The sequence below is a fragment of the Leptodactylus fuscus genome, chromosome 4, assembly GCF_031893055.1.
Source record: "Leptodactylus fuscus isolate aLepFus1 chromosome 4, aLepFus1.hap2, whole genome shotgun sequence".
Classification (NCBI taxonomy): domain Eukaryota; kingdom Metazoa; phylum Chordata; class Amphibia; order Anura; family Leptodactylidae; genus Leptodactylus; species Leptodactylus fuscus.
This window is the reverse complement of record NC_134268.1, coordinates 63,415,366-63,441,430: the sequence shown is the minus strand read 5'-3', so window position 1 is coordinate 63,441,430 and position 26,065 is coordinate 63,415,366. Positions and strand designations below refer to the sequence as shown.

General features: G+C 38.7%; 1 protein-coding gene across 1 annotated transcript in view; it reads right to left on the bottom strand.

Annotated features, from left to right (window-relative positions):
• The window catches only part of KLHL14 (kelch like family member 14), a 61,919-nt gene extending 36,253 nt beyond the window's left edge, over positions 1-25,666 (bottom strand). The window contains exons 1-2 of the mRNA XM_075270542.1: positions 24,777-25,666; positions 11,379-11,500 (exon numbers count right to left, since the gene is read on the bottom strand). Coding sequence (XP_075126643.1) covers positions 11,379-11,500; positions 24,777-25,666 — 1,012 coding nt within the window. The remainder of the gene's footprint in view (positions 1-11,378; positions 11,501-24,776) is intronic.
• Between the last annotated feature and the right edge of the window lie 399 nt (positions 25,667-26,065).

Sequence of the window (26,065 nt, the reverse complement as noted above, 5' to 3'; positions counted from 1 at the left end):
ATGTGTATGGGGGTGTCAGGAAACTTGCTGTAGCTGCCGCCTGGAGGAGAATTCATCTATCAGCTATTTTATGTATATGGCTTGCTTTAGTGATAGCTATAGGCAGATGACAGATGACGTTTATAGTAGGTGTGTGGATAAATCGTGGATAAGGCTACGTTCACATCTGCAACAGAGTCTTTGTGCTGCTAAAATTGCTGGACAAAAAGTCCTGCACCCACAACTTTTTCATCCCATGCTTTCAATTTACAAGAACAGACACCCAATGGATGCTCCATTTGTGTCTGCAATCTTAAAGGTCCATTTGTCCATTATTGGGGTCCTTCAATAGGCTAGAGCAACAGACACCCGGCGCTAGTGTGAACCTAATGTAATATATTACTTTACAGTATTCAGTGGACAGGTTGTTACAATTGTATTCATTCAAGGTAATATTGTGGCCCATACAGTCTGTACTCACATTTTACTTACACTGATTCATTGGATTGTATGAGGCCCAGTTCATATCTGCGTTGGGGGATTCCATTCTCCTATCCACATAAAAAATGCAGAGAGAAACGCCCTGCAAACAGCACTTTTCTTTCCGCATTTTTCGTGCAGAAACCGAGTGTAAACCACACGGACCCCATTCAAGTCTATGGGGCCCACGGGTTTCCTAAGGTAACCGCTTTTTTTATGCGGATTAGGTTTCTGTTTGGGGGGGGGGGGGGACAACAAGTGGACTCCCTAAGTGGAAATTCACGCGCAGATGTGAACCGGGCCTTAGATTTTCAGTTCTCTGAAAGCAAGTAATGTCCTTAAAAATGATCGCAAATTGAAACAAAAAAGTACGTTATAAAGTAGCTTCTATTATATTAATGTTGTGTTGTATTCCCATAAAATGCTCAACTCCAATAGATGATTTTACTATAGTTTATAGTTAGTGAATTGTATACTACAAATAATTCAGTATATACTGTATATCTGGCAGTATTACTCATTTATATTCCCCATATATCATTTATCTGCCATTTGTTGGCATTTTGTATATGAGCTCATGATATATGCATTTGCCACGAGGCGCAATATATTTACTCCAGAGATATTTCTTATTTTACCAGTTTTTGAGCAGTGGCACGAGGGATTGGTTGCCATTGGTATGTGTAACTCATTTAGGTATTGGTGTTTTTGCAGCTGCCTTGAAAATGATGTAAAACACATTAGAAAATCCAATAAGCAGATTTTTGTTTTGCTTATGACTTCATATTAGTATTTAGCCATTTTCATTCTTTTTAAAATTCAGACATTAGTAAAAGAAATCAAGTGTAAAGATTGGTATGGTAAGTGCTCAATCAGATGGTAAGAAATCACACGTCTTTGGCCCATCTTACAGTCATTTTAACCACAACAAGACAAAGGCATTAAAGAAGAATTAATCATGTCAGAAGATTTTAGCAAAAACAAGTGAGATCAAGCGTAAAGCATCACTACGTCTAGTGTGAATTCACGCTCTGATTAAAGACATATAATGAAAGTGAAAGAGATACATCATTGACTTAGCAATGGGGGTTACGAGTCATATGCAACTTGAATTAATTCAAAACAAGATGCAAGTCTACATTTTTCTATACAAAACGCCAATACTGGTGTCCAAATAAAGTTAGACCTGGGTGATATTGGCCAGGTTATCTGGTCTAGAGATATAATAGACTGGTAAGGGTATCAGTAAATGGATTACAGCATTATATTTCTCCTGTTAATGTGATTTGTGACCAGTTGTTTGATGCATACAAAGGCCATTGAGTGAATCCAATAGAAGGGACCATCAGTGTTCTCGGCTCCTGGCCCTTGAGCTACAGTATGTTATGTTCTGACATATCTCGGTGACCAGTCATAACATGGTCAAAGGTGCATATACCCTTCAAATAGTCCAATGAATTGACATTGCTTTATCATAGTCATTTTCAACTCAGTTTCTAGAAAACAACTAAGATCAGAGATGGGTAAAGGTGGGTTCATGCCATTATCTGTCAGGTATGTGTGGGGTGTACATTGGAAAAAAATAGCTTATACAAAGGTATACCTAAACCTGCACATTATTTGTTCAGCATTTCTTTTAGATTTCTAGTAATCATAAGTATTGTGATACTTCATAGTGTTCTGTTCAGCAAGCTGGGGGGAAGTGGCATTGACTGTTTAATAAGGAATAGAGGAAGTGAGAAGAAGAGACAGCAGACAAAGCTGCTGAAACAGGGAGATCGGAAAACCTCTTTAAGGTATATATTTTTGTGGTATGCAGAAATGGAAGTATATGCTTTCCAATAGAGTTAAAAAAAAAGTATCCATGCATGTGGCAAAACCATACTTAGAATATGGTCTCAGATGTGCCAGAACTGCTGTGAATTTGCAGTATAATACATATATATAGGATTTTTTACAATAAAAATCATATTGCAAGTCATGTCTTTGCAGGATCATAAGGCATAAATCCATCCCTGGACATGTGCCTACTTCTAAACACTAGTAATGACATACAGTACAAGCTTGTCCCTAACTTGTATCTGATACATATCTATCCCAACCTCCAGATTCTGTGCTTCCTGTACATGTAAGGTTCAATCCTCACAAGATCACCTTCTTTGTAAAGCATCCTAAAATTAATAATAATATAAATATAATATAAAAAAATAAAAAATAATAATTACAGTAAGACGAATATTAATGTAATCCATTGTAGACCAGCATTATGGCTCCTATTTAGTAAATGTAGCCGTGTTCCCAATGGCAACCAATTAAAGTGCAGCTTTCATTTGTCTAGAGCAGTTTAGGAAATGAAAACCGAGCTGTGATTGGTTACTATAACCAGATTTTTTTTTTGTTAGCCACTTTTGATAAGTTTAGAGCCTTTACATTGTCTGAGAGTGTATGTCCGGTTATTTCGGCTAAAACAATCCTGTAGAATCTTATACTATCCATTATACTTTGTCTTTGCCAACAAAGTTAATAAGGAAATGAAGGGAATGTGTTTTAGCACACCCCTGGCTCTGTGAACAATATTATCTGTTTTCCTGATACTCTGTATCTACAACAACTCCCACAGTAGTGGATTAGTTATTTTGTGCAGCCAGCCACGGCTGAGAGGGAAGTAACCGCTGTCATTGGATGTAATGATGTAATATTAGGAAATTTTCCTTGCAAGATGTATTGGTTTTAACACAAAATCCACTGACCTACACTGTATCTTTTTATTGTATGCTGAAAATCCTTTCATGTTGATTCAAGTTTAAGCTTTTGTCTAAAATGTATTTTGTAAATTTCTGGGTGTCTTGAAAAGCTGCCCCACTAAAGCCTAGTAATGTCTGGTCATAGTCTACCAAGAAAGATGACGTTTTCAGCATTCAGGAAAGAATGGGAACTGAGTTCTTCAGTGTAATACAAAAGTGTACGATGTCTATTTCCCCATTACTGAAACTTTTCAACCCTCTGTCTGTGGTCTTTCAGTTTCTTAGACTTGGAATTAGACTGACCTTACTAGTCCTAGAGAGAGGTACAGTGGAGAAAAAGAAGATCACAGGAGCCTGGTGCTCGGAGTCTGACTATACCCTGCCGCACCTCTCCCCCTTGGTCTTCATCAAAGGCTCCAGCTCTGTCTGACATCTCACATGTCGCGTGCGAAACCAGGACCAGTGATACAATTATGTCCTCAATTAGATATCAACTCGAACTGCTTTTCCTCTTCTTATGGCTAGTTTGCACAACTGTTCCAATGCACTTTAACTGTAATTATTATAATGGACAGGAAGGGACTGACAGGCTCCTATTAAGTTTCCTAGAGTATACTGAAGTGCTGCAGTTGATATTTCTTCATATACATATGGTGGCACATTGGTTAGCACTGTTGCACTGTCCTCAGTTAAAATCTGATCTGCGCAGAGATTATATGTCCTCCTTATGTTTATATGAGGTTCCTTCCACACTACAAAAACATATAAACTATGCTAACTGGTTTTCCACGAAATCGACCCGAGTGTGAGTTGTGTGTTGGAAATAGACAAATTAGATTTCCCACTTAGGAAAGAGACTGTTAGGAAATCTCTGTATAACACTGCACTATATGTTAGTGCTCAGAGCCAGCGTCAGCTGACTGTTTCACTTTATCTTCTTGGCCTTGCAGACAATTTTAATTGCAGGACATTTGGGGCAACTATGCAATTAAAACTGTCTGATTGACTTTTCCACCACCTCTCACTATTTGCTGCTGAATCCTCTGTCGCCAGGTTCCTCTTGGCTGTTCCTGTGTAGCTTCACCCCCTTGGTATCGGACCCTGCCGCTTGAGAACTGCCAGGTTGTGATATCATCAGTGTTATTTCATCTCACTACATGGCAGCTCTTAAGGAGGGACGGGGTCAAATAAAGAGGGGGCAGAGCAATCTAGGAGCTGCCAAGAGCAGTCTGCCAATGGAGTAATCCACTGTGTGAGTACCTGTTGCCTGTAGGATTTAGCAGAATATAGCCCCCGGTCCCAGGGGAGGTAGCTGTCACAGACCATAGGATGTAGTCAGCTGGAGAGCGTAGCCCCTGTGTGGAGGTAATGAAGGTGTTGCAGTGAGGTCAGGGGTGAAGTACTGCAGCACCATTTTATACTGCCATGTCTCCTCACTCCTCAGTGATTCCCACTGGAAACCCCTCATCACCTCAGAGAATCCTGCTAGTGTATCCCATTCTCAATTCCCCCTATAGATGCCAACAGGTAAGATTTGAGAAAGGGGTGCACCAGCAGTGGTCTCTGAGGAGATAGGGGGCACCTGCAAGGAGTTTGAGAAGGAGGAATACCAGCAGAAGGAGTGAGGAAACATGGCAGCATAAAATGGTGCTGCAGTGCTCATTCTGGTGTACCCCTTTTCAGATGTCCCCATAGGTACTCGCCCATCACCTCAGAGACCCCTACTGGTGCAACCCTTCCTCAGAATTTCCCTACCAGTGACCCTACCCAGTGCAATTACCCTGCAAAAAATGTCTGGGCTTACAACTCCCTTTACCCCTGGAGTCTTGCTCTGGGAAATTAAAAGGGTTTTCTGGCCCCATAATGATTTGCATACTAATGACCTATCCAAGTCTACAGAAAATTAGGAAAGCACACATGTATAAATAATATATGTACAGTATGCGTGTACTTACATTACATTTATGTAATAAATGCATATCATTATAAGATTTCAGTGCTTGCTTTGGCCTTCTGTCTTCAAGTTTCAAAAATATTAACTGCTTTTAAGTGCAAATGGTGTGTAAAAATAAGACTGGTGGGATATCCGTTGAGGAGCTAGCCAACCCATGAAGTTTTATACCCAGCTGTCTTCACCCTGCTGGGAGGAGTACAACAGCGAGGGGATGCCTTAAGGCTCCTTTTGTTGCAAATAATAATCTGCTTAATTATGTGTTTGATATACAGTTACATATATTATACACATTGTATGTATAGGCTATCCATAGTTAAACTTTGGGATATATGTTATTTGTCATAATCTAGTTCATCACACTTGGTGTTTCCATAGCAAGAAAAGCTATGATTTATATAATGTACAATGTAGTACTGTTATGTACAATATGAGACATGGAAGATCAGGCTCAAGAATGGAAAAGCTAGGAAAAAATAATATAAGTATATAACATCAATGAATAGATAGATAGATAGATAGATAGATAGATAGATAGCAGATAGATAGATAGATAGATAGATAGATAGATAGGATATACTGTATTACAGGAGATAGATAGATATATAGATAGGAGATAGATAGATAGATAGATAGATAGATAGATAGATAGATAGATAGATAGGATATATTGCACGAAATAGATGAATAGATAGATAGCAGATAGATAGATAGATAGATAGATAGATAGGAGATAGCAATAGACTTCTACACACAGTAGATTATTTAATAATTGTATCAATCACATACATTAGATGATTGTCTAGATGGCTGTAGGCTCTAGTAATATCCCCTCCTGACTGACCATGTGAGACATATATACGGCTGACTTGATTTCTTTTTATGGCTGATCTCTATTGTTTTCCCACATGATAAATCAGCGCTGGTACTGTCTGACTGCGCTGCTCCCTCCCGTGTCCACACACATAAATATATAATTGAGGTGATCTGACCATACGTTGCTGCCTGAATCAAGAGAAACGGCAAGATAAGCCTCACTTCTTTCATTTAGATCCTCCCTTAGACTTGGTCTCAAGTCTATATTGAGCAAATTAGGAAGAGGTGCAATTTTATTTTTTTACTAGGCAACTAATCCTAGGTTCACACTATTTATTTCTCTTATTTGTAATCGTGGTCTGTCGGCGCACCAGATAAGGGACAGGCAGACCACTAAGACAGCAAACACATATGGAGCCCGACTTGACTATAATAGGGTTTATGGGGAATATGCAAATCTGTTTTCCAGGATGTAATTAGGAAAACAGTGCCTCTGTTCGCTGCCTTTTAGGACAGACCCCTTAACATCATGCATTACTTTTTCAATAAGCCTAATAACATGGTGTAGGGTTATTTCCAAACTAGTATTTCTATTCCAAAAGGAACAGATTACCAGCTGTGGACAGCGCTGTTTTGATCTGTTGGATCTCATCAGCACAGCGTAGGGATACTAGTTTGGCAGGGTGAGAGACTATAGACCAGGGTCAGGGGATAATAACACTTCTTAGGGAGTGGTACACCTTTGCAGACATATGGAGACTTACAATCCATTTTCGCTCCACTGGGGGAGAATTTGCACATTCCCCATAATCCCCCAGTGGAGTGAAAATGGCTTGTAAGTCTTCATACGCCTGCAAAGGTGCCCACTCCCTAAGGAGTGTTATTATCACTTACTATATTAGGGTTTGTCAGGTCTCCCTTGTATTTAGACTGAAACTGCTGGACAAAAAAGTTGTGCAGGACTTTTTCATCTGTCGATTTTAGGCGGACACTATGACTGAGTCTCCTAATGGAGACTTTGACACAAATGTGAACATAACCTTATCTACTCTTAGCAATAGTGAAATACTATTCGATATAGATGTAACTATGAATGCGTCATGGTCGCTCAGTAATAACCATTGTCTGAATTTCTAGTTTTAGAAAAATCGGAATAAACTGAAGTAACAATAATAAAAGCAAAAGCTAGAGATCCTTACTGACACAGGAAGATATACAATGGGAATGTGGAATAAAAGCAGTTCTTAACTATTAGACAGCAAAAACCTACCATGCAATAGATATCAGAGGTATTGTTATTTTAAGAGTAATGAGACAGCGATCGTGGTGTGGCAGAAAATAATTCACTATTGTATCTGCATATTTTCTTTCCATCCATTCCCTTGGGTTTTATGTTAAGATAACTGAAAATCTGGCTAACAAGCGTCTGTTCTTCATAAGAAGCCCTGCTGATAGTTCATCACACCGCTCATGACTATTACATGAACCCCCTGAGAGCTGGAAAGCCGTCAGTATAGAAAGCAGGGAGTTTCTACAATGTGCTTAGAAGTACTAGAAGTACTATATTTCTCAAATTTACATTGGAGTTGTTTTAAGGCACTCAAGGAAAAGTGCGCACCTGTAATATTCAGCAGGACAGAAATGGCCGAGTACAAGGTGACTAATGATAGCTATAGACGCAGACCCGGAATTGGCAGCAACACAGCACATCGGATGATCAGCAAGAAAGGGGTCTGAGGGATGTCAGCTGTCTCCATAAGGTCAGGGCTGTTTTACAGCTCTATACAACATTCGGATTGTATTGAGCCATATTACAGCAACCATAGACCTTGAGGCATGTGTAGGTGATTTGTGATGTGCACCTGGCAGTTACCAATGTCATGATCTATAGCTATACGCTCATCAGTGTTCATGATTTTGATTCACATAATATCATATGACATATTACTGTACTGACACGAATGGCATGAACACAGACATTTAAGCAATGTCATCAGAACCAGAAGACAATTTTATGGACTGCAAGGAAAATTCTACAAACGTATTTATGTTAAGGCAACACACCAGTAAGACATTTATATTTCCATTCTAAGAGTTCTTCCTAAAGGCTTATTCACATTGCTGTATTATAGCTCTGTTTTGTATATCGCCATGGCAGGGCTCCTAACAGGTACATAAGGTGTTCACTGTAGGGAGGAAAATCTCTTGTTAGCAGCAAATGGAATCCACCAAATTCTATACTTAGGAGCCACACAGTATGTGCAGTGCTGTATACATCATAAGCATGAGTCCATATGGCTTTACCTTACAGGTACGTAGAGTTTTTAGCTACGTTCTACAACATGGGGCCTTGGACAAAGGCCAGACCCCTTAGTATGGAAACGCCATAATTTGCTCGTGGCAGAATCACTGCGGGAAAAATCGGGCGTTTTACAATAAAGGAAAGGGGATGGCCATTTTGCGGTAAAAATCGTGCGGTGGACATGTCACGATTTCCAAAACTGTCACGGTTTTGGAAAATCGCAGCATCTCAATTAAACCTATGGGATTGCCAGCGGTTTCCCCATAGGTATAATTGTAACAGAATGTCCGTGGAGGAAAACTCTGCGAACTTTCTGTCTAAAGCACTGCAGGAAGAACCAGTGCTTCTACACTTACACTTAGTTCTACACCAGTTCTGCTAGTCCTGATCTTGATCTGTATTCACACTCTGTGTTAGCCTGATTCTTTGGTGCGCTTCACCATACTCCCTGACCACTCCATGGTAGTGAGGTAGCAACCTGGCGGCCTGTGACGAAATCCTTATTCCTATAGATGGGTTATAGGGTAAGGGCTAAATACCAGAGGTGGCTCCTTACTCAACACACTTAGGAGTGGCCCTAAGCCAAAATCAGCTTGGTGACACAGAGGGTTCGCAACCCAATGTCCAATGTAGAGTTATCAGAAAATATGTCAATAGCTTTGTCATATGAAAATATGAAACAATGAGACAACATAAAAGATGTAAAATTCTTATTGTTGGCTCCAGATGTGCATTGGTGAAATTTGTAGTCCATTCCACAGCAGAATAACATTGAAGAAGGCAGCTATGGGAGTGAAATGGTCGCCTATAAACAAGCCCCACATCATTTCACAGTCACAATTAAATAACTATATATGCATACTAAACACTGACATAGCACATTAACCTTTCTGTCTGGTAAAAGGGATGCACTGCCATTTCACAGCACTTTCGTAGACTTATGATTTAACTGCATGTAAATATTGTTATACGGTAATATCTGGATCTACACATTGTACACTCATGGAATTGGCTCAATTATACTTGGTTCAGAGGATAATCCAGCATTGATTTTCTGCATGTAAAGTGAGAGCTGCAATTATTTATTCGGTTTCCTGCGAGAGATAGAACCCTTACATGTGACACTGTGTTGTAGTCCTCTCATAAGGAGGATGATAGGTGATCCCTGGGGGACAAGAGCGGACAGTGCTCCAAGTTATAGAACAACGGCTGTGGTCAATGTGAGTGCCGTCCCGATGGTCCCAGGAACATTTCACATTTCAGAGTCACCTGAGTTCTGTGGTTTTTCATGTGTCTCTGTGGGCAGCGAGGGGTGTCATCTGTCTAACGCATATTTTCTGTGCCTAACCCAACTTTAACTCCTTAAGGGCTGAGCCTATTTTGGAATTAAAGGAAATTTCCTTGGCCCATCGTAAGGAAAAAAAATGCTTCCACTGCCACTCTTCATAACATTATCTTGGTGGCTGCGGTACTCAGTTGCTGAAATACACTATGTAACTGATGGAAATCACTGGTCTTAACAGTATACGGCAAGTGATCTGGTGTATACAGGCATGTCACTGCTGCAGCCCTCTAAAGAAGCAGCAATTGGGGAGGACCGAATTATGGCAATGGAAGTGGTGGGGGAGAAAGATGGGAAGTATTACTATATATTCCTTGTACTAGGCCATTTATTATATAACTGGGTAAACCCCTTTAAGGACCTCAATGCAATCAGAATCATATTTTTTTTTTATTTTTTCATCAACACAGCTTATTGCCTTATTTTTTATCGGGACAAACACGGCAATTCTGCCATTTATTTTGAAACATTTTAAATTTATGTGGGTCACTATTCAGTATAAATTATCTACTTTTATCGTATTGTTTGGTATAATCAGAATGATAACAATTATGTATAGTTTTTTGTTATGTTGTTTTTTGTTTTCTTTAAGAGCCATAGCTTTTTTATTTGTCCAGTCATGTGATAATATGTAATACTGTAATTATGTAATAGAATTATTTAAACTTAAATATATTATTTATTGAATAGCTTTTACCTTTAAAGAGGACCTTTCATGTCCTCAGGCACATGCGGTTTTATATACCGCTATAACACTAACAGTTCCCGTTATGTGTCCCTGGTGAGGAGCTATTGGTGCACTTACCGATACCTCTTCACTGTCAGAAGGGTGTTCTTGACAGTTTAGCCGGGCTGTGAGGAACACCTCTCCTGACAGTACTGTCCATAGCGCTGTACTGTCAGAGGGAGCGTTCCTTACCACCCAGCCATGACGCTAATTTGTGAGGATTAGTACTGTCAGAAGGGGGGCGTTCCTCACAGGTTAGCATCATGGCTGAGCGGTAAGGAGTGCCCCCCTCTGACAGTACAGAGCTACGGACAGTACTGTCTGGAGGGACATACCTCACAGCCCAGCCCAGCTGTCAGGAACGCCCTCCTGGCAGTGAAAAGATGCCAGTAACTGCACCAATAGCTCTTGCCCCGGGGCACATAACGGGAAAGCCAACAATGCACTGAATTAAGCGCACTGTTGGTTTTCTAGCGGTATATAAAACCACGTGTGTCAAGGACATGAAAGCTCCTCTTTAACTTGGAAAAACAAAAAAAAATCCTTTTTTTTCTTAGCATAGTGTTCAAAAAAATCCTTTACTTGTATAGCACCGCAAAATACTGTTTTCTTTATATTCTTTATGCCATTGCATTTTATTAATGCAATATATATCTATAAATATTAATGTATATTGAGAAAAAAAGCAATATCTTGAAAACAGAGGTAGCGATTTACAAGGGAAAAACAGTTTTTGATTCAGGTGACCCTAACCTATCTATCTGCGGGCTGGGTTGATAAGGTCAATTCTGGTGACAGACTCCCTTTAAACCCTGAACATCTAATGACAAAGTCCCTTTAAGAACATGAAAACTCCTCTGTGAGCAGACTAGTTGTATATTTGCACACATACGCATACATAAATTTACAAGAGCAGCATTTGATTGTATATACAATATCATGATATCCCAATCTATGAATGGCCTTATCAACAACAAATGTAAATACAAACTCAGTTCTGCTGCATCTTTACAAGTACTAGACGCTATATAACTCACTTGTAAGTATCTTCCATGTCTTCTTTTCATCGTCATAGTATTGAACCAGGTTGCTGGGCAGTCTGTCTGGTCCGGGAGGCAGTCCTCCAACTAATAACAACATCCTCTTGTTGGATCGAATTCTTCACCCAAAACAGAAAAGAAGAAAAATGAAGCGTGTCATATTTCAAGCGAGCTGGCATCCAGGTGTAATCTAGTTTAATGGATCTTGCATCTACCCATAATCATGTCACAATAAGTTGGAGGTAAGGCCCGAGCAGGATGGCGCTCATAAAATAACTGAACATCCCTTACCAGTCAAAAGAAGAAAAAAAAAAAGCTCCTCTCATGCCATTTGTTTAAGGTTCCTTTCAGAATTACATCTTTTTTTCTCCTGTTATCCCTATAAATCATGGCTCTTTACAGCTGAGCACTCATGAAATGCCCTGCAGTTGTGATAAGGTTAGGCATTAAAGTTACACATCAAAAATCATATTAGTCAGATCGTTATTATAAGTCGTTTTACACCTACAGAACCTTGAAAAATGGTAAAGGTTATATTGGGAGACAGGAGACAGAGCTCTGAGAAGATGTACAATATACAGGTTCCTCCAGAGTAATTAGCTGCGGGGATAGAATAGCAGACTGCACTCCTAGGATTCCTCCATGTACATTTCAGACCACATATTGGCTTCTTATATGATAGATCTTGATCATCTCCCTTCTTACTCCCCCCACCCTCATGCACTAGTGGCTAAAACATTGCCTGGTGAATGTGTCATATAGCTGGAAGCTTCCCTGGAGTGTGGCCCTGCCAGTGATTTCCACTGATCCAGCGGCAGAAACCTGCTCATCTGTACTAAAGTCACTCTAATTCCATCCTTCTGCTATTTTGTTCTGCCATCTTCCCTTGGGGGCAACTATATAACAGTGTGGCTACCCACCCACCGAGTACAGGAAATTCTCTTTTTTCAACCATGCTTTTGATTCCCAATATGCCCTCAAGCTTCAAGGTTCAAGACTGCCTGGTAATTGAGAGTCTACGCACTGCTACAGCCCTGGTGCTTAGGATTCATTTATTAGACAAAATTTGGAGATAAAGTACAAAATCCGAACATCTGCTTTCCAAAATTAACATAATTATATTTTATACACCATGATGATGAGGTTTTTTTTTTTATCTTGGTGGACAAAAGATTTATTGGTCTATTTATCTACTATCTATCTATCTATCTATCTATCTATCTATCTATCTATCTATCTATCTATCTACTATTTATCTACCTACTATCTATCTATCTATCTATCTATCTATCTATCTACCTACTATCTATCTATCTATCTATCTATCTATCTATCTATCTATCTATCTACTATTTATCTACCTACTATCTATCTATCTATCTATCTATCTATCTATCTACCTACTATCTATCTATCTATCTATCTATCTATCTATCTATCTATCTCCTATCTATCTATCTATCTATCTATCTACCTACTATCTATTTATCTATCTATCTATCTACCTACTATCTATTTATCTATCTATCTATCTATCTACCTACTATCTATCTATCTATCTATCTATCTACTATCTATCTGCTATATATGTAGCTAAAAGAAACCAAGCAGCACTCCGATATTGTGAAAAAATGCAAAAAAGTGTCTCTTTAATCCATGAGCAACGTTTCGGTATAGACAAGAACCGTCTGTCTTGTCAAGTCTGTCTGAACCAAAACGTCACTCATGGATTAAAGAGACACTTTTTTGTATATTTTTACAATATCGGAGTGCTGTTTGGTTTCTTTTAACTACCTATATAGGATCTTCAGCCTGGTTCTTTGGCGTACATTTTTGAGCTATTAAGTTTCAGTTTTAGTGTATGCTGCTTTGGAATATCTATCTATCTATCTATCTATCTATCTATCCATCTATATCTATCTATCTATCCATCTATATCTGTCTATCTATATCTATCTATCTATCCATCCATCTACCTATCTCAATCTGTCTGTGATGTGGTCTTTTAGGTCAGATATTGTGTATTCTGAGACTCCATGTACCAATGTGCATAGTTGTAATAAGAATATGAACCTTCAGCTGATCTAAACACTGTTCATACCTTCTAAAAAAGTGCCAGAAACAAACAGACAATGGCAATAAAGCAAATACTAGCTTTATCTTAGCATGTATAGATGACAACCCATATTTCTTAAGTCTTGACATACATGTACACTTCTTCCAGTTGATGAAATACTCCAAAACTGGTATATGGTATTATTCATAGTGCAGGACCCAAAGAGGTAGTGTATAACTACTATCTTTTGTGTTCTTTTCCAGTCTAAGTAATGCTCTGCCCATTCGGGTCCTGCACAAGACATGACATAGTATATTGGCTTTTCCTGGAGTGTTCCTTTAACTGTCATTAGAGGGTATTTAGCCCACTGCAGAAAATAACTGAGGTGAATAATAATAACAAAAGGTGCTTCTTATTGTATTATCTGCTATTATCTGTTATTATTGCCTTTGTATGACACATAGTCAATAAAAGCTGATAGCTTATAGCCCAATAAGAAAACCTTGTTCTCAGCAACAAGTAAGATAAAATAAGATAATCCTTTAAAAGTCCCACCATGGGGACATTCAATGTGTTACAGCAGCATGGATAATACAGTAACATATTTCAAGAAAGTATACATACAAGCTCATAGCAGATAGAAAAGATACTAAGAGTAATAGCAACTAAGAAGATATGAAAGACTTCCGGATCATTTAGTTCTCTGTCCGGAGTGATCTATGCTTAGACTAATCAAATCTATGGCATCATTATAGAAAAATGTCCTTTACTACACCTCATAGTTCTTGTTTTGGAAGAACCCATTATAAAGGCCAAAACTTTGTCCCTTTGACAATCTTCTGGTCCTCTCTTGTCCTAGTTTAGCCTTATTTGGATTTGAAAATGTCAACTTTACTAGTCTTGCTAATAATCATGGCCACCAATACTGAGGTCACCCTCTATGGATATTTCTGAAACCTAACATCAACTTACGTAATAGAAGTGACAAAAGAACAAAAGCTTACAGTAAGTCGCATATACAGTCCTATGAAAAAGTTTGGGCACCCCTATTAATCTTAATCATTTTTAGTTCTAAATATTTTGGTGTTTGCAGCAGCCATTTCAGTTTGATATATCTAATAACTGCTGGACACAGTAATATTTCAGGATTGAAATGAGGTTTATTGTACTAACAGAAAATGTGCAATATGCATTAAACCAAAATTTGACCAGTGCAAAAGTATGGGCACCTCAACAGAAAAGTGACATTAATATTTAGTAGATCCTCCTTTTGCAAAGATAACAGCCTCTAGTCGCTTCTTGTAGCTTTTAATCAGTTCCTGGATCCTGGATAAATTTATTTTGGACAAACAATTCAAGTTCAGTTAAGTTTGATGGTCGCTGAGTATCATCGAGCTTCAAATCATCCCACAGATGTTCAATGATATTCAGGTCTGGGGACTGGGATGGCCATTCCAGAACATTGTACTTGTTCCTCTGCATGAAGGCCTGAGGATTTGGAGCGGTGTTTTGGATAATTGTCTTGCTGAAATATCCATCCCCGGCGTAACTTCAACTTCGTCACTGATTCTTGAACATTATTCTCAAGAATCTGCTGATACTGAGTGGAATCCATGCGACCCTCAACTTTAACAAGATTCCCGGTGCCGGCATTGGCCACACAGCCCCAAAGCATGATGGAACCTCCACCAAATTTTACAGTGGGTAGCAAGTGTTTTTCTTGGAATGCTGTTTCTTTTTGGACGCCATGCATAACGCCTTTTTGTATGACCAAACAACTCAATCTTTGTTTCAACAGTCCACAGGCTTGTCCAAATGTGCTTTTACATACCTAAGGGGGCTCTGTTTGTGGCGTGGTTGCAGAAACAACTTCTTTCTCATCAATCTCCCATACAGCTTCTCCTTGTGCAAAGTGTGCTGTATTGTTGACTGATGCACAGTGACACCATCTGCAGCAAGATGATGCTGCAGCTCTTTGGAGGTGGTCTGTGGATTGTCCTTGACTGTTCTCACCATTCTTCTTCTCTGCCTTTCTGATATTTTTCTTGGCCTGCCACTTCTGGGCTTAACAAGAACTGTCCCTGTGCTCTTCCATTTCCTTACTATGTTCCTCACAGTTGAAACTGACAGGTTAAATCTCTGAGACAACTTTCTGTATTCTGCCCATGAACAACTATGTTGAACAATCTTTGTTTTCAGATCATTTGAGAGTGGGCTGCCCATGCTCGGCGACCATCAAACTTAACTGAACTTGAATTGTTTTGTAAAGAGGAATGGTCCAAAATCCCTTCATCCAGATCCAGGAACTGATTAAAAGCTACAGGAAGCGACTAGAGGCTGTTATCTCTGCAAAAGGAGGATCCACTAAATATTAATGTCACTTTTCTGTTGAGGTGCCCATACTTTTGCACCGGTCAAATTTTGGTTTAATGCATATTGCACATTTTCTGTTAGTACAATAAACCTCATTTCAATCCTGAAATATTACTGTGTCCATCAGTTATTAGATATATCAAACTGAAATGGCTGCTGCAAACACCAAAATATTTAGAACTAAAAATGATTAAAATTAATAGGGGTGCCCAAACTTTTTCATAGGACTGTATTTTCAGAACACTCTTTCCCTAGGTTTTCTCCCTTATTGCCTTGGATTTCTTATTATTTAAAGAGGACCTTTCACTAACAGCAAGACCAACTCTTTGCATTCTTTGATAGGTGCCACTTCACCAATTCCAGAGTAGTTGAAATATTTTCCTCTAGCCCCTACTGTTCCTGGGTAATCACCTAGTTTAAGCACCCAATATGCTAATTGCCAGGTGGGTGGGCCCAGGCTATCTGTTCTAGCCCCACCCAGTACAGTAGTGAGAATAATTAGCATACTGGGATCTAATGATTGCTCAGGGATGGTGAGAGCTAGAAATAAAATTCTAACTTATCATTGGCGCGGCACCAATTGCAGGATGCAAAAAGTCGAATGCTTAAAGTAAATGTGAATGAGGATTGTCCAGTCCGGGCCTAAGGAGACATTACCCTAATAGAATTAATAGACAGAAAGCAATGTGTTCTCAAGTGTATGGTTAAGAAAATGGATTATTTTGGGCACTGATCAGCTGAACAAATTCCGAGCGTCTGTTGTCAACTTTGTGTCCAGTCTCCAGTCACTCATGTTATGACAGTATAACAGCACATTAAACTCAATGAGCCTATGTATCAAATCTGTCTCTGGGGAAAAATGGCCCTTGGTGACCATAACAGAGAATCCTGTAGAATATCTATACAACACACAGTAAATAATGCAGCTTTTACTTTTCTGTTACATAGGATTAGCAATATTACGATACATTTACATAAAAGTAAGAAAATAAAACGCTGATGATGATAACGATAAATGAGCTGATAGAAATGTTTGTGTAATATGACAAAGACATATATATCAGGTATATCAGTTTCCACTTTTGTTATGCAGGTATTTTTCTATTCTACCTTTTTGTCTACCTGTTCTGTCTCCCCACCTATATATTTTCATAGGCCACAGGCTGCTTTAGGCCCATGACCTATGACATGTTGGGAGCATGCTGATGATGTCAGCACTCCATTGTAAGCTGTGCAGATTAGATGACATCAATGCATTCCACCACCTACCCCGAAATGCAGTACACCCTGGGTGAAGTCTCTCCATTGGATTATATAAATGCATATGGACCCCAAGGACCCACAAGTGGTGTTTCTCATCATTATATATGGGGTCCTGCTTATCATTATGATTATTTTGATGCTTATGTAATACACCATTATATATGTGACCCAACCTCATGCATATATGCCAATAACGTACAACCCTGAAGTTGTCTAACCTTCCGCTAATATCACCACGCAGTAAACAACCCCTGAAAAAAATTACAAAAATATTCATTTTTATGCCGTGCTTATATCCTACTAAGAATTAGTCTTTTAAGATGGCACGCACGAGAAAAAAAAATCTTCATGGCTTTATGGTAAGAATTTCACAACCTGACACAACCTCAGAATCACTGGTATGGAACACGTGTTCTATTATACTGTTAGTAAGGTGTCAGATTTATACTGATATTTATGCTGTTCCTTACCGGAGGGAGCATCACACTTTTAATAATACAGTAATAAATTGGCCTAAGTGTCAGTAAAGCAGAGCAGAAAATATTGCTTATTAGGTATGACATATTTATAACTGAGCATATGGCTACTTTTTTTCTATTGCTACACTTGCAACTGTTTTCAGATTTTGGAGATCTGATATCACAATGAAAACCTATCGTTTTATTTTATAAGAATGTCTAGATTAGCTTCATTTATTGCTTTAAGGAGGTTCTCTTGCCTTACACTGCCTATAAGCCTGAAGATAGCCTTTGTCCTGTTGAGAGTATATGCTGAAGTCTTCACGACTCTGTTTAGTGGTGCAAGTAACTAAACATACTATAGTAAGGCTTAGTCTAGGTAATAAGGAGGTAGACTACCCCTTAAATACGGGGTAGTATCTTTACTGAAAATGAAATCTCTAACCACAGTATCTGCTTTCTTCTACCACAGCCTTCAGACAGAGTAGGTACAAGTTGAACATATAATGGTTACACATATAATAAAGTTCTCACATATCACCTATTCATTTGTATGATGCATGAACTATGACTCGCATAGTGTTCTTCATATTGTTCCATATTTCTGTGCTGCTTAATAGGTTAATCTGAGCTAGTCACTTTAGGTGAACCTTGTCAGACTATAATACCTAGAACATACATTCGAAATAACAAGTATAAGAGAGAGATATGACAAAGCATATGCTTTTATAATAGCTATAGATGATTCCAGTCATCACAGTCCACACCAGGGACTATTATATAGTGCAATTATTGTTTGTGAGCCGCAGTACCCAGGCAGAGACACTATAATGTATATGGAGCTGTGTGGATCTGGTTCGGTACACTGAGCACAGCCAGTGGCTGTGGCATTGCATCGTGGTGAGTGCTGGGTGTTGGATCTATTTTGTGATCTATTGATAAGCTATCCTATCAATATCCTATCAATAATATTTACCTAGTAAAAGGATTTACCCAGCACTGATATCTATCCGCAGGATAAGAGATTAATTGTAGATTGGTGGGACCCGACTGTGGGGTCCCCTACACATGAGCTCATTCCCTGTGATGGTGCATGTTGCAATGCTCACTCCTCATATTTTTACTAATAGTGGTTGTGAGTACTGCAGAGGCTGTCCTATTGAAGTCTATGGGAAAACCACTCCAGTACTGTTATTAAAAGTTTGGCCACTGCACTGCAGCTTGCACTGGGATAAGGAAACAACTGATCTGTTAGGATCCTGGCTGTCAGACCCCCCACCCAATCTAATATTGATGTTCTATCCTATGAATAGGACATTATTTTTAGAAAGCTGGACAACCCCTTTAATCTAACTAGTGGTCTTGGAGGACACCAAAGGATGCTAGTAAAAGCTCTTGGCAGTTCATACTAGGTAAATCCTATCGGATGTGGTTGCAAATAACCACCTTGACAAGTACAAACCATAGACTATGGGATTTTTAGCTCTATAGCTGTTTCTAGATGTTCAATGTACTCGCTTTAAACCTCAGTCCAACCAGATAGCTGAGATATTGATGAGTTTATCCTGCAGAATGGTCTCACCACTTGAGAAATAAAAGCCATAGAGTTATAACATAAGTTTTTCCTGTACATAGGAATATAGAAGATCTTGTATTGTACCAGAAGAAAATAGGTGCTATAGATCAAGAAAATAGTCTCAACATGGTGGCAGTGTCTTGTAGCTTAAAGCACATTCAATTTTTATTTTGCTTATGTCTCCAACATAGTACTTTAGAATTTCTATCCCACATTTATCATGTTTACTTTTATCTATCATCTCGCCATACTGTATAACGTATACGCTTTACATAAGCATCTACTACTGTACATCTAAACATTTGCAGCCTTATACCCAATGCAGAAATTCTGTAGAACCAGATGAAATTTCACCTGTTTATTCACCCATTTTATAACATTGCTGTAATAATCCTAGAAATCTTTTTGTAGCCAAAATGTTGCAATAGGGAGAATAAAGAATACAGAAATTTCAATCAGTGCTGTTGAGTTTCTGTATTATTGTTGAGACATTGGACCTATCTCTCATTCAGCTCTGCATCATTGCTTCTATACTACGATACATACATTGTGCTGATGTTCCTTTGTTATTATCCTACTCATGTACATACTGAGAAATTCTAACATTACACTTCTTTCTCTTGGATTGCAATATCACAGAGAAGATAAAAGAAGCTACAACTATATTATGGATGTTACTCAACTTAGTAATACAATTGGGTAAATCGCTCTTTTGGTAATATAAATTTAATAGGGTTGTCTCATGAATCAGCTCAATCCCATAGGTCACCGTCATAGAGGGATACGGTGCCAGATATTCTGGTTGATCTGGCACTTACATTAGCTACATGGCTCACCAGTATGTAAAGTAATACTTTATGTATTCTACAGCAGCTCCTACTTGGGAAATCCATGGTCAGCTAAGGATCAAAGCAGTATCCTAAGCTGCAACTATACGACAACTTCAGCTTAAAGGGAAAGTGTCACCTGAAAATAACATAGTTTTTTTTAAAGTTTTTGCTAGGAATTTTTCTTTTAAGTTTCTATATCTGTTTCTATATTTTATTTTAAAAAATGACTAAATCATGCAATGTATGGCATAGTATATATATATATATATATATATATATATATATATATATATATATATATATATATACTATGCCACTAAGCCTAATAATAGACTGATATCTTCCAATTCTGACAGCAGTCACCTCAGGAAAGACAGGATTATAGAAAAATACCATCTTTATAGATAACACCACTGACTTATTAATTCATCCACTACTAACAATAGATGATGTCACATCTTATCTACCCCCTTTCCTGCACACAAAAAAAAAAGAAGCAAAAAAAGCAGAGAAGAAGCTCAGGCAAGATGGCAGCACCCATCCCACCCACTATGTACAGAAAAAAAGTATAAAAAAAAAGTCTGCAGTCAGAAAATAAGAGCAAATTAGAAGATTGATTTATTTCACTGATAAATGAAAAAGAAAAGGTTTTTTGATAAAACGATTATAAGGACTACTCATGTAACTAGTGCCCTGTTTGTTGAGACATTCTCATTGGAACTGATAGTGATAGTCAGCCAAATGTAATATAATAAGTAATGCAATAATCATACCCGATTGCAAGTTTCTTGACAAGTAGTTAAAGTGATTTTCCAGAATACCCCTGTTATATTGTATGGGACTTGCTTAGCCTTGTTTGTAACATTGATTTAACACGATATTGGAAACTGTTGAATTCTGTTTAGCTTTTGATTCACACTGACATGAAAACATCAGACAATTCCTGCACATCTATCACCTGTACATTGAGGTTACACATCTCCTAATCTACCATATCTCCACCGTAAAGGTGGTCTAATGGATTGAGATCTGGTGTGAGATCTGGTGACTGTGTAGGGCACTTGGAGAATAACAAACTCTTGCTAGCTTCAGAGAACATATACTGTGTAATAAGAAACACATTATCATACTCAGACTGAAAGTAGCCATTAGAGGTTATAAGACTGGTCAAGAAGAGGGTGCACAGTCACCAACAAGGCTTGGGTGGGCTCTGCCATATTAATGCTTAATACTCATTTAGTATTAGGATGCCTAGTATTTGCCAAGAAAACATTTCCCTCACCATTACATCTCCACCAGCTACAACCACTGACATAAAGTGGGACAAATCTAAACATTTCTGTGGACTGGGACACATGCTGGCATAAACATTTATACAGTGCAGAAGACTCTTGGTGAATCTATTCTCACCTATTTATCTTAGTATTATGTTAATGATTATATATAATAAAATGTTTTAAATAGTTTTTTTTAGAGATTGATTACCTATCCTTAGAATAAGTCAAAAATATCAGATAAGTGAAGACTGACACCTAATACCCCCACCAATCAGCTGATATAGGAACTACACAGTGTGCTAAACTGGGGGCATATGGCTCTGTACACTATGTAGTGGCTGTTCTGGGATCTCACAGTTTAGTTCCTATTCACTTGAAGAGGAGTTGAATTGTGTATGGTGACTACACAGTATACTAGAGCATCTGCTTTTGACTCTGTAATTCAGAGATTGACTACCTTTGGCACTCCAGCTGTCATACTACACTTCTCAGCATGCACGCCTACTTGGCTGTTCTCAGAACTCCCACAGAATTGACTGGAGAATGCTGGGAGTTGTAGTCTCACAACAGCTAGGGAGCCTAAAATTGGTAGCACCTGCAACTGCTTATGTGAGCTATCTATCTATCTATCTATCTATCTATCTATCTATTTATCTCCTATCTATCTATCTATCTATCTATCTATCTATCTATCTATCTATCTTATTGTGTTGCTTTTTGTAAACTGTCAACCTGCAGCCATAAATAAGCCGCTGTATATGGATTTTATTAACCCAATTACTATGTGTTTACATCAGGGCAGGTAATTACAATTAAAAATTTTTATTAATTTTCATTTAGGTAACAACCACTTAACTTTTTATTTCCCCTTTAACAGCTTATTTTCTTGACATTACAGGCCCTGAGCCTGAGGCTGCACAATTGTCAGGTTGACTCATGACAGCATTTTGCCATTTGCCCCTTCTCCAAGAGCCATTTTGGAGGAAGTTATCAATATTGGGGTGAGGGTCCTTATTTAACAAATTGTGAAAATTACCCCAAATTTTCAATTTGACCATGTTTTTAATCCTACGTATGTCACTCAATTCCAAGCCATCCCAGTATAAGAAGCAGAGCAGATGATTGTATACAAGAGATTGGTGGTGATGGTACTTCCACCAAATGTATATATTTGGGCTTCTTCATTTTTGTAAACGTATATAGAGAGCATTCGGCAATCCAGCTTGTATACTATATACAATTCACAGGGAATAGTAGTAATACACTACATACACTAATCAAATGCAGCTCCATATTTCCCATCTTTAGTAGTCAAATACATATAATAGAGAAGAAAGTAACTAAAAGATATAGTAAAAAAAAGAAGAAAAGAGCATAAATTTGGCCTAAAAAAGAATTATTTGGTTTTTGGTACATTGAGGCAGATGATGGTGATCCAATAGATAATGCAGTGACATTCAAGCACATCTCTTCATGTCCTGTTTCCCTATATTTGGAAACTTGACATTAATCAATTACAAGTCAATGGGGTAACTTTGCCATCTGGATCCTGTTGCCCCTGCAAGCACAGGGGAAATGCAGTATTACATGGCTGCCACTTAGCTGAATAGCCATCTATGTATAACATGGTCTGTCAGAGCAAAAAACACTGTTATTGCGACCCAGCAGGGGGGCACCCTTTATAATAATCATATGCCTAATATGTCATCTAGATATGATGTCTTCATGTGACCACCCTTTGAAATGTTTTGCAAAGTGTGACATTGTTACACCAATGTGCAACTTACTGTAGCTGAATAGTGACTAGTAAGGGGAAGAAAATGTCTATGTCAAACATGCACCTATATATGCCACGTAAGCTGCCAACTCTCAAGAAACCTATTTATTTCATACATAATATAATGTAATTTCTAGTTTTATTGGAAACTCGCCATTTAGGAGCAGGATCAAACTGATAATATTGGTATTTTCTGGGAATTTCAAGTTCCTTTCACTTGCCTTGAAGGAGCAGCCAGCAGCCCATATTCTCTAAGTGCATTGCAGACACAGGCTGTGGTTATACACTGCAGAGCAGGCACAGGAAGCTTAACATTCCCCACAGAACCAAGAGATATTATCAGACTGATCTTGCCTGGAAAATGTTTATTATAATATATTATAGATGATTTATTATATTACATAATTGCTGTTTTTACAGTTCAGTAAATGGCCCCAAACCAAACGTTCATTTTCACATAAACATGTAAACCCTACAGCTGTATCAGACATAGCAGCAGATATGGGACCCGGAAGAAGAGCGCAGTACACTAAGGTACCAAATGTCATTCCTAAAAATAATAATACATTTTATTTATATAGCACCAACATATTCCACTGCACTTTATTCCTTAGTTACTTGTTGAAATTGTGTACAGTACTCTACTTTTCTGATGTCACAAGAATAGAGCCCAATGGATAAGTTTGGCATATGTACAGTCCACTGGGAGCTTATACACCAATCATAGGGCTTAATGTAAGTGTGACAGCCTAAAACTACTTATACAGCATCTTACATTAGTTTAGTTTACTGTCATTTAGTAGGTAGGGGCCATCCCTAGCTCTGACATTGGGGCTATGCACTGTAGTTACACACATGCACGTCTTTCATTTAGAAGTTGGCCTAGTTTTTTGCAAATTACATTTTTACCATCGAGAATTATCAACATGTTTATTTACAAGTACAAACTAATTGTCCAGTAGTGAAATTAACTGTGTTATACTGTAAGTAAATATGGTCTGTAATGATAGAAAAGTCACCATTGGCTTTTCAGCTATAAAGTTACATCACTATGGCTACTGGTCATACTGTTACTGTATATATGTATAGCAATTTTAAAAGAAGACCCATCTGCTCTCCTGATATATCTGTTTTAGTAAATACTTGGATTTCCCATGAAGTAATTCAGCAGCATCTGTGCATAGTGATGTTCCTCTGTTATTCCTCCTAGACATTTATGAATAAATTGACAGCTGGGTGTCACCAGTCCCCTTGTCAAAGTGACATTTCCCTACACTGTCTGGTGCTATGAGCTCAGATTGGACACTCTCAGATTGTGTCTCCCCCATCCCTTCCCAAAATGGTAACAACCAGCTATCAGTTAATTCATAAATGTCTAGAAGGAATAACAGAGGAACGATTTATTGCAGAGATCTAAGAAAAGATGTTTCACACTTATGTTATGGAGAATATAAGTATTTACTAAAACAGATTTGTCCAGAGTGGTGTCCTGTCCCCTTGTCAGGGGTTGTCTCATGTAGGAAACCATTTCATGTACCATATCAGTACAATATGAATGAATAGATGTGAATCCCTCATATAGGTCCTCCATTATGAGGCTGCTATATAGGGTGCCTCTGTCTTCATTTACCTGTGTTGACAGGTTCAGCAGCACATTATATCTGATAGCAGGGGACACCTTGTGCCCTTGTGACTCATTGCAACACATTATAAAAGCAGATGGGTGCAACACTTTATACGAGAACATGGCAGAATTAAGAAAAGTTGTGGATAGCTTTGGCTCACCTGCTGGCCGTGCTTTGCCTGCAGTGCTGTCTGAAAGGCATTAGGTGATAATTCATAGCGTCCAGCAATAACTTTTGGCAAACTGGGTCAGACCTCATAAAGTCTACAGACTGTACCCTCTCCACCAACTCTGGAGCTGGGATGAGAGCAAAGCGAAGTCTCTTCATCAGGTCTGGGGCATACTGCATGCGTGTTTCCCTGTCGTGTTCCAGCCAAAGTACAGACATCTGAAAGAGAGCAAGCTCAGACTCCACTGGAGGTGGTAAGGAGTCCAGCATGGAACGCATCTCTTCAAAGTTAAGCAGCAAGACATCCTCCACCAAATACTTGTTGGCCAGCTTCTTTGTCTCCTCCAGGCCATGAAGAGCCGCAATCTTGCACACCTGCTTATAGTTCTGCACTGAAATTTGATCATTGAGAAACTGTACACAAAGCTTTGTCACCTGAGGAATGTGCAAGATCTTGCTGACTGATAATACCTCCTCAACTGTGTCTAGAGACAAGGTAACATTGGCTGTGTAAAGGTACTCCAAGACCAATCTGAGCCCTATTGAGGAACATCCTTGCAAAACCAGGTTGTTGATGGCCCTAGGACTGACAAGCATCTTCTCATCTGGGGAGGAGGAGGGTGTTCCAGGCTCATCTGGCTGTTGCTGTTGATCCTTTGGAACAGATGACAGGCCATCCTGCCCAGGGTGGCTAGAGAACAGAGATCTAAAGTACTGAGAACAGGATGCAAGTACAGCTTTGTGGCAATGGAACTGCTGTCCTTGGGCAGTCAAGGTCACATCACAGAAAAGCTGTTTTCTCCACAGCAGGTTCAGGCCATGGAGCAGATTATCACTATGGCTCGGGTCAAAGGTGGAAGTCCTGTCCCCCGATCTGGACATGGCGGGACTGTAATGAAAGTTCCTGCAGAAACCTACAATATATCAAAAGCCATTTAGAACTTTATTGTATGATAAACAAACTATCCAAAAAAAAAAAAAAATGTCGAAGGCATTATTACTTTAACATTGACAAGTAATGATATTAAAAGGGTTTTCACAGAACACGGAATAACTGATTGCCTGCTGGGAGTCTGAACACTGGAACCCCCATGGTAGCGAGAACAGGGCTTCTTAAGCCTTCCATGTGAATAGAAGAGGTAATACACATACATGACCACTGCTCCATCCACTTCTGTGGGATAGTTGAGTAAAACACTCTTTCTCTTTCTTGCATATGTACTACCACTTAATTCACATAGGGGGCTTAGGACCTCTGTTTTCATGATCACAGGGGTTGGA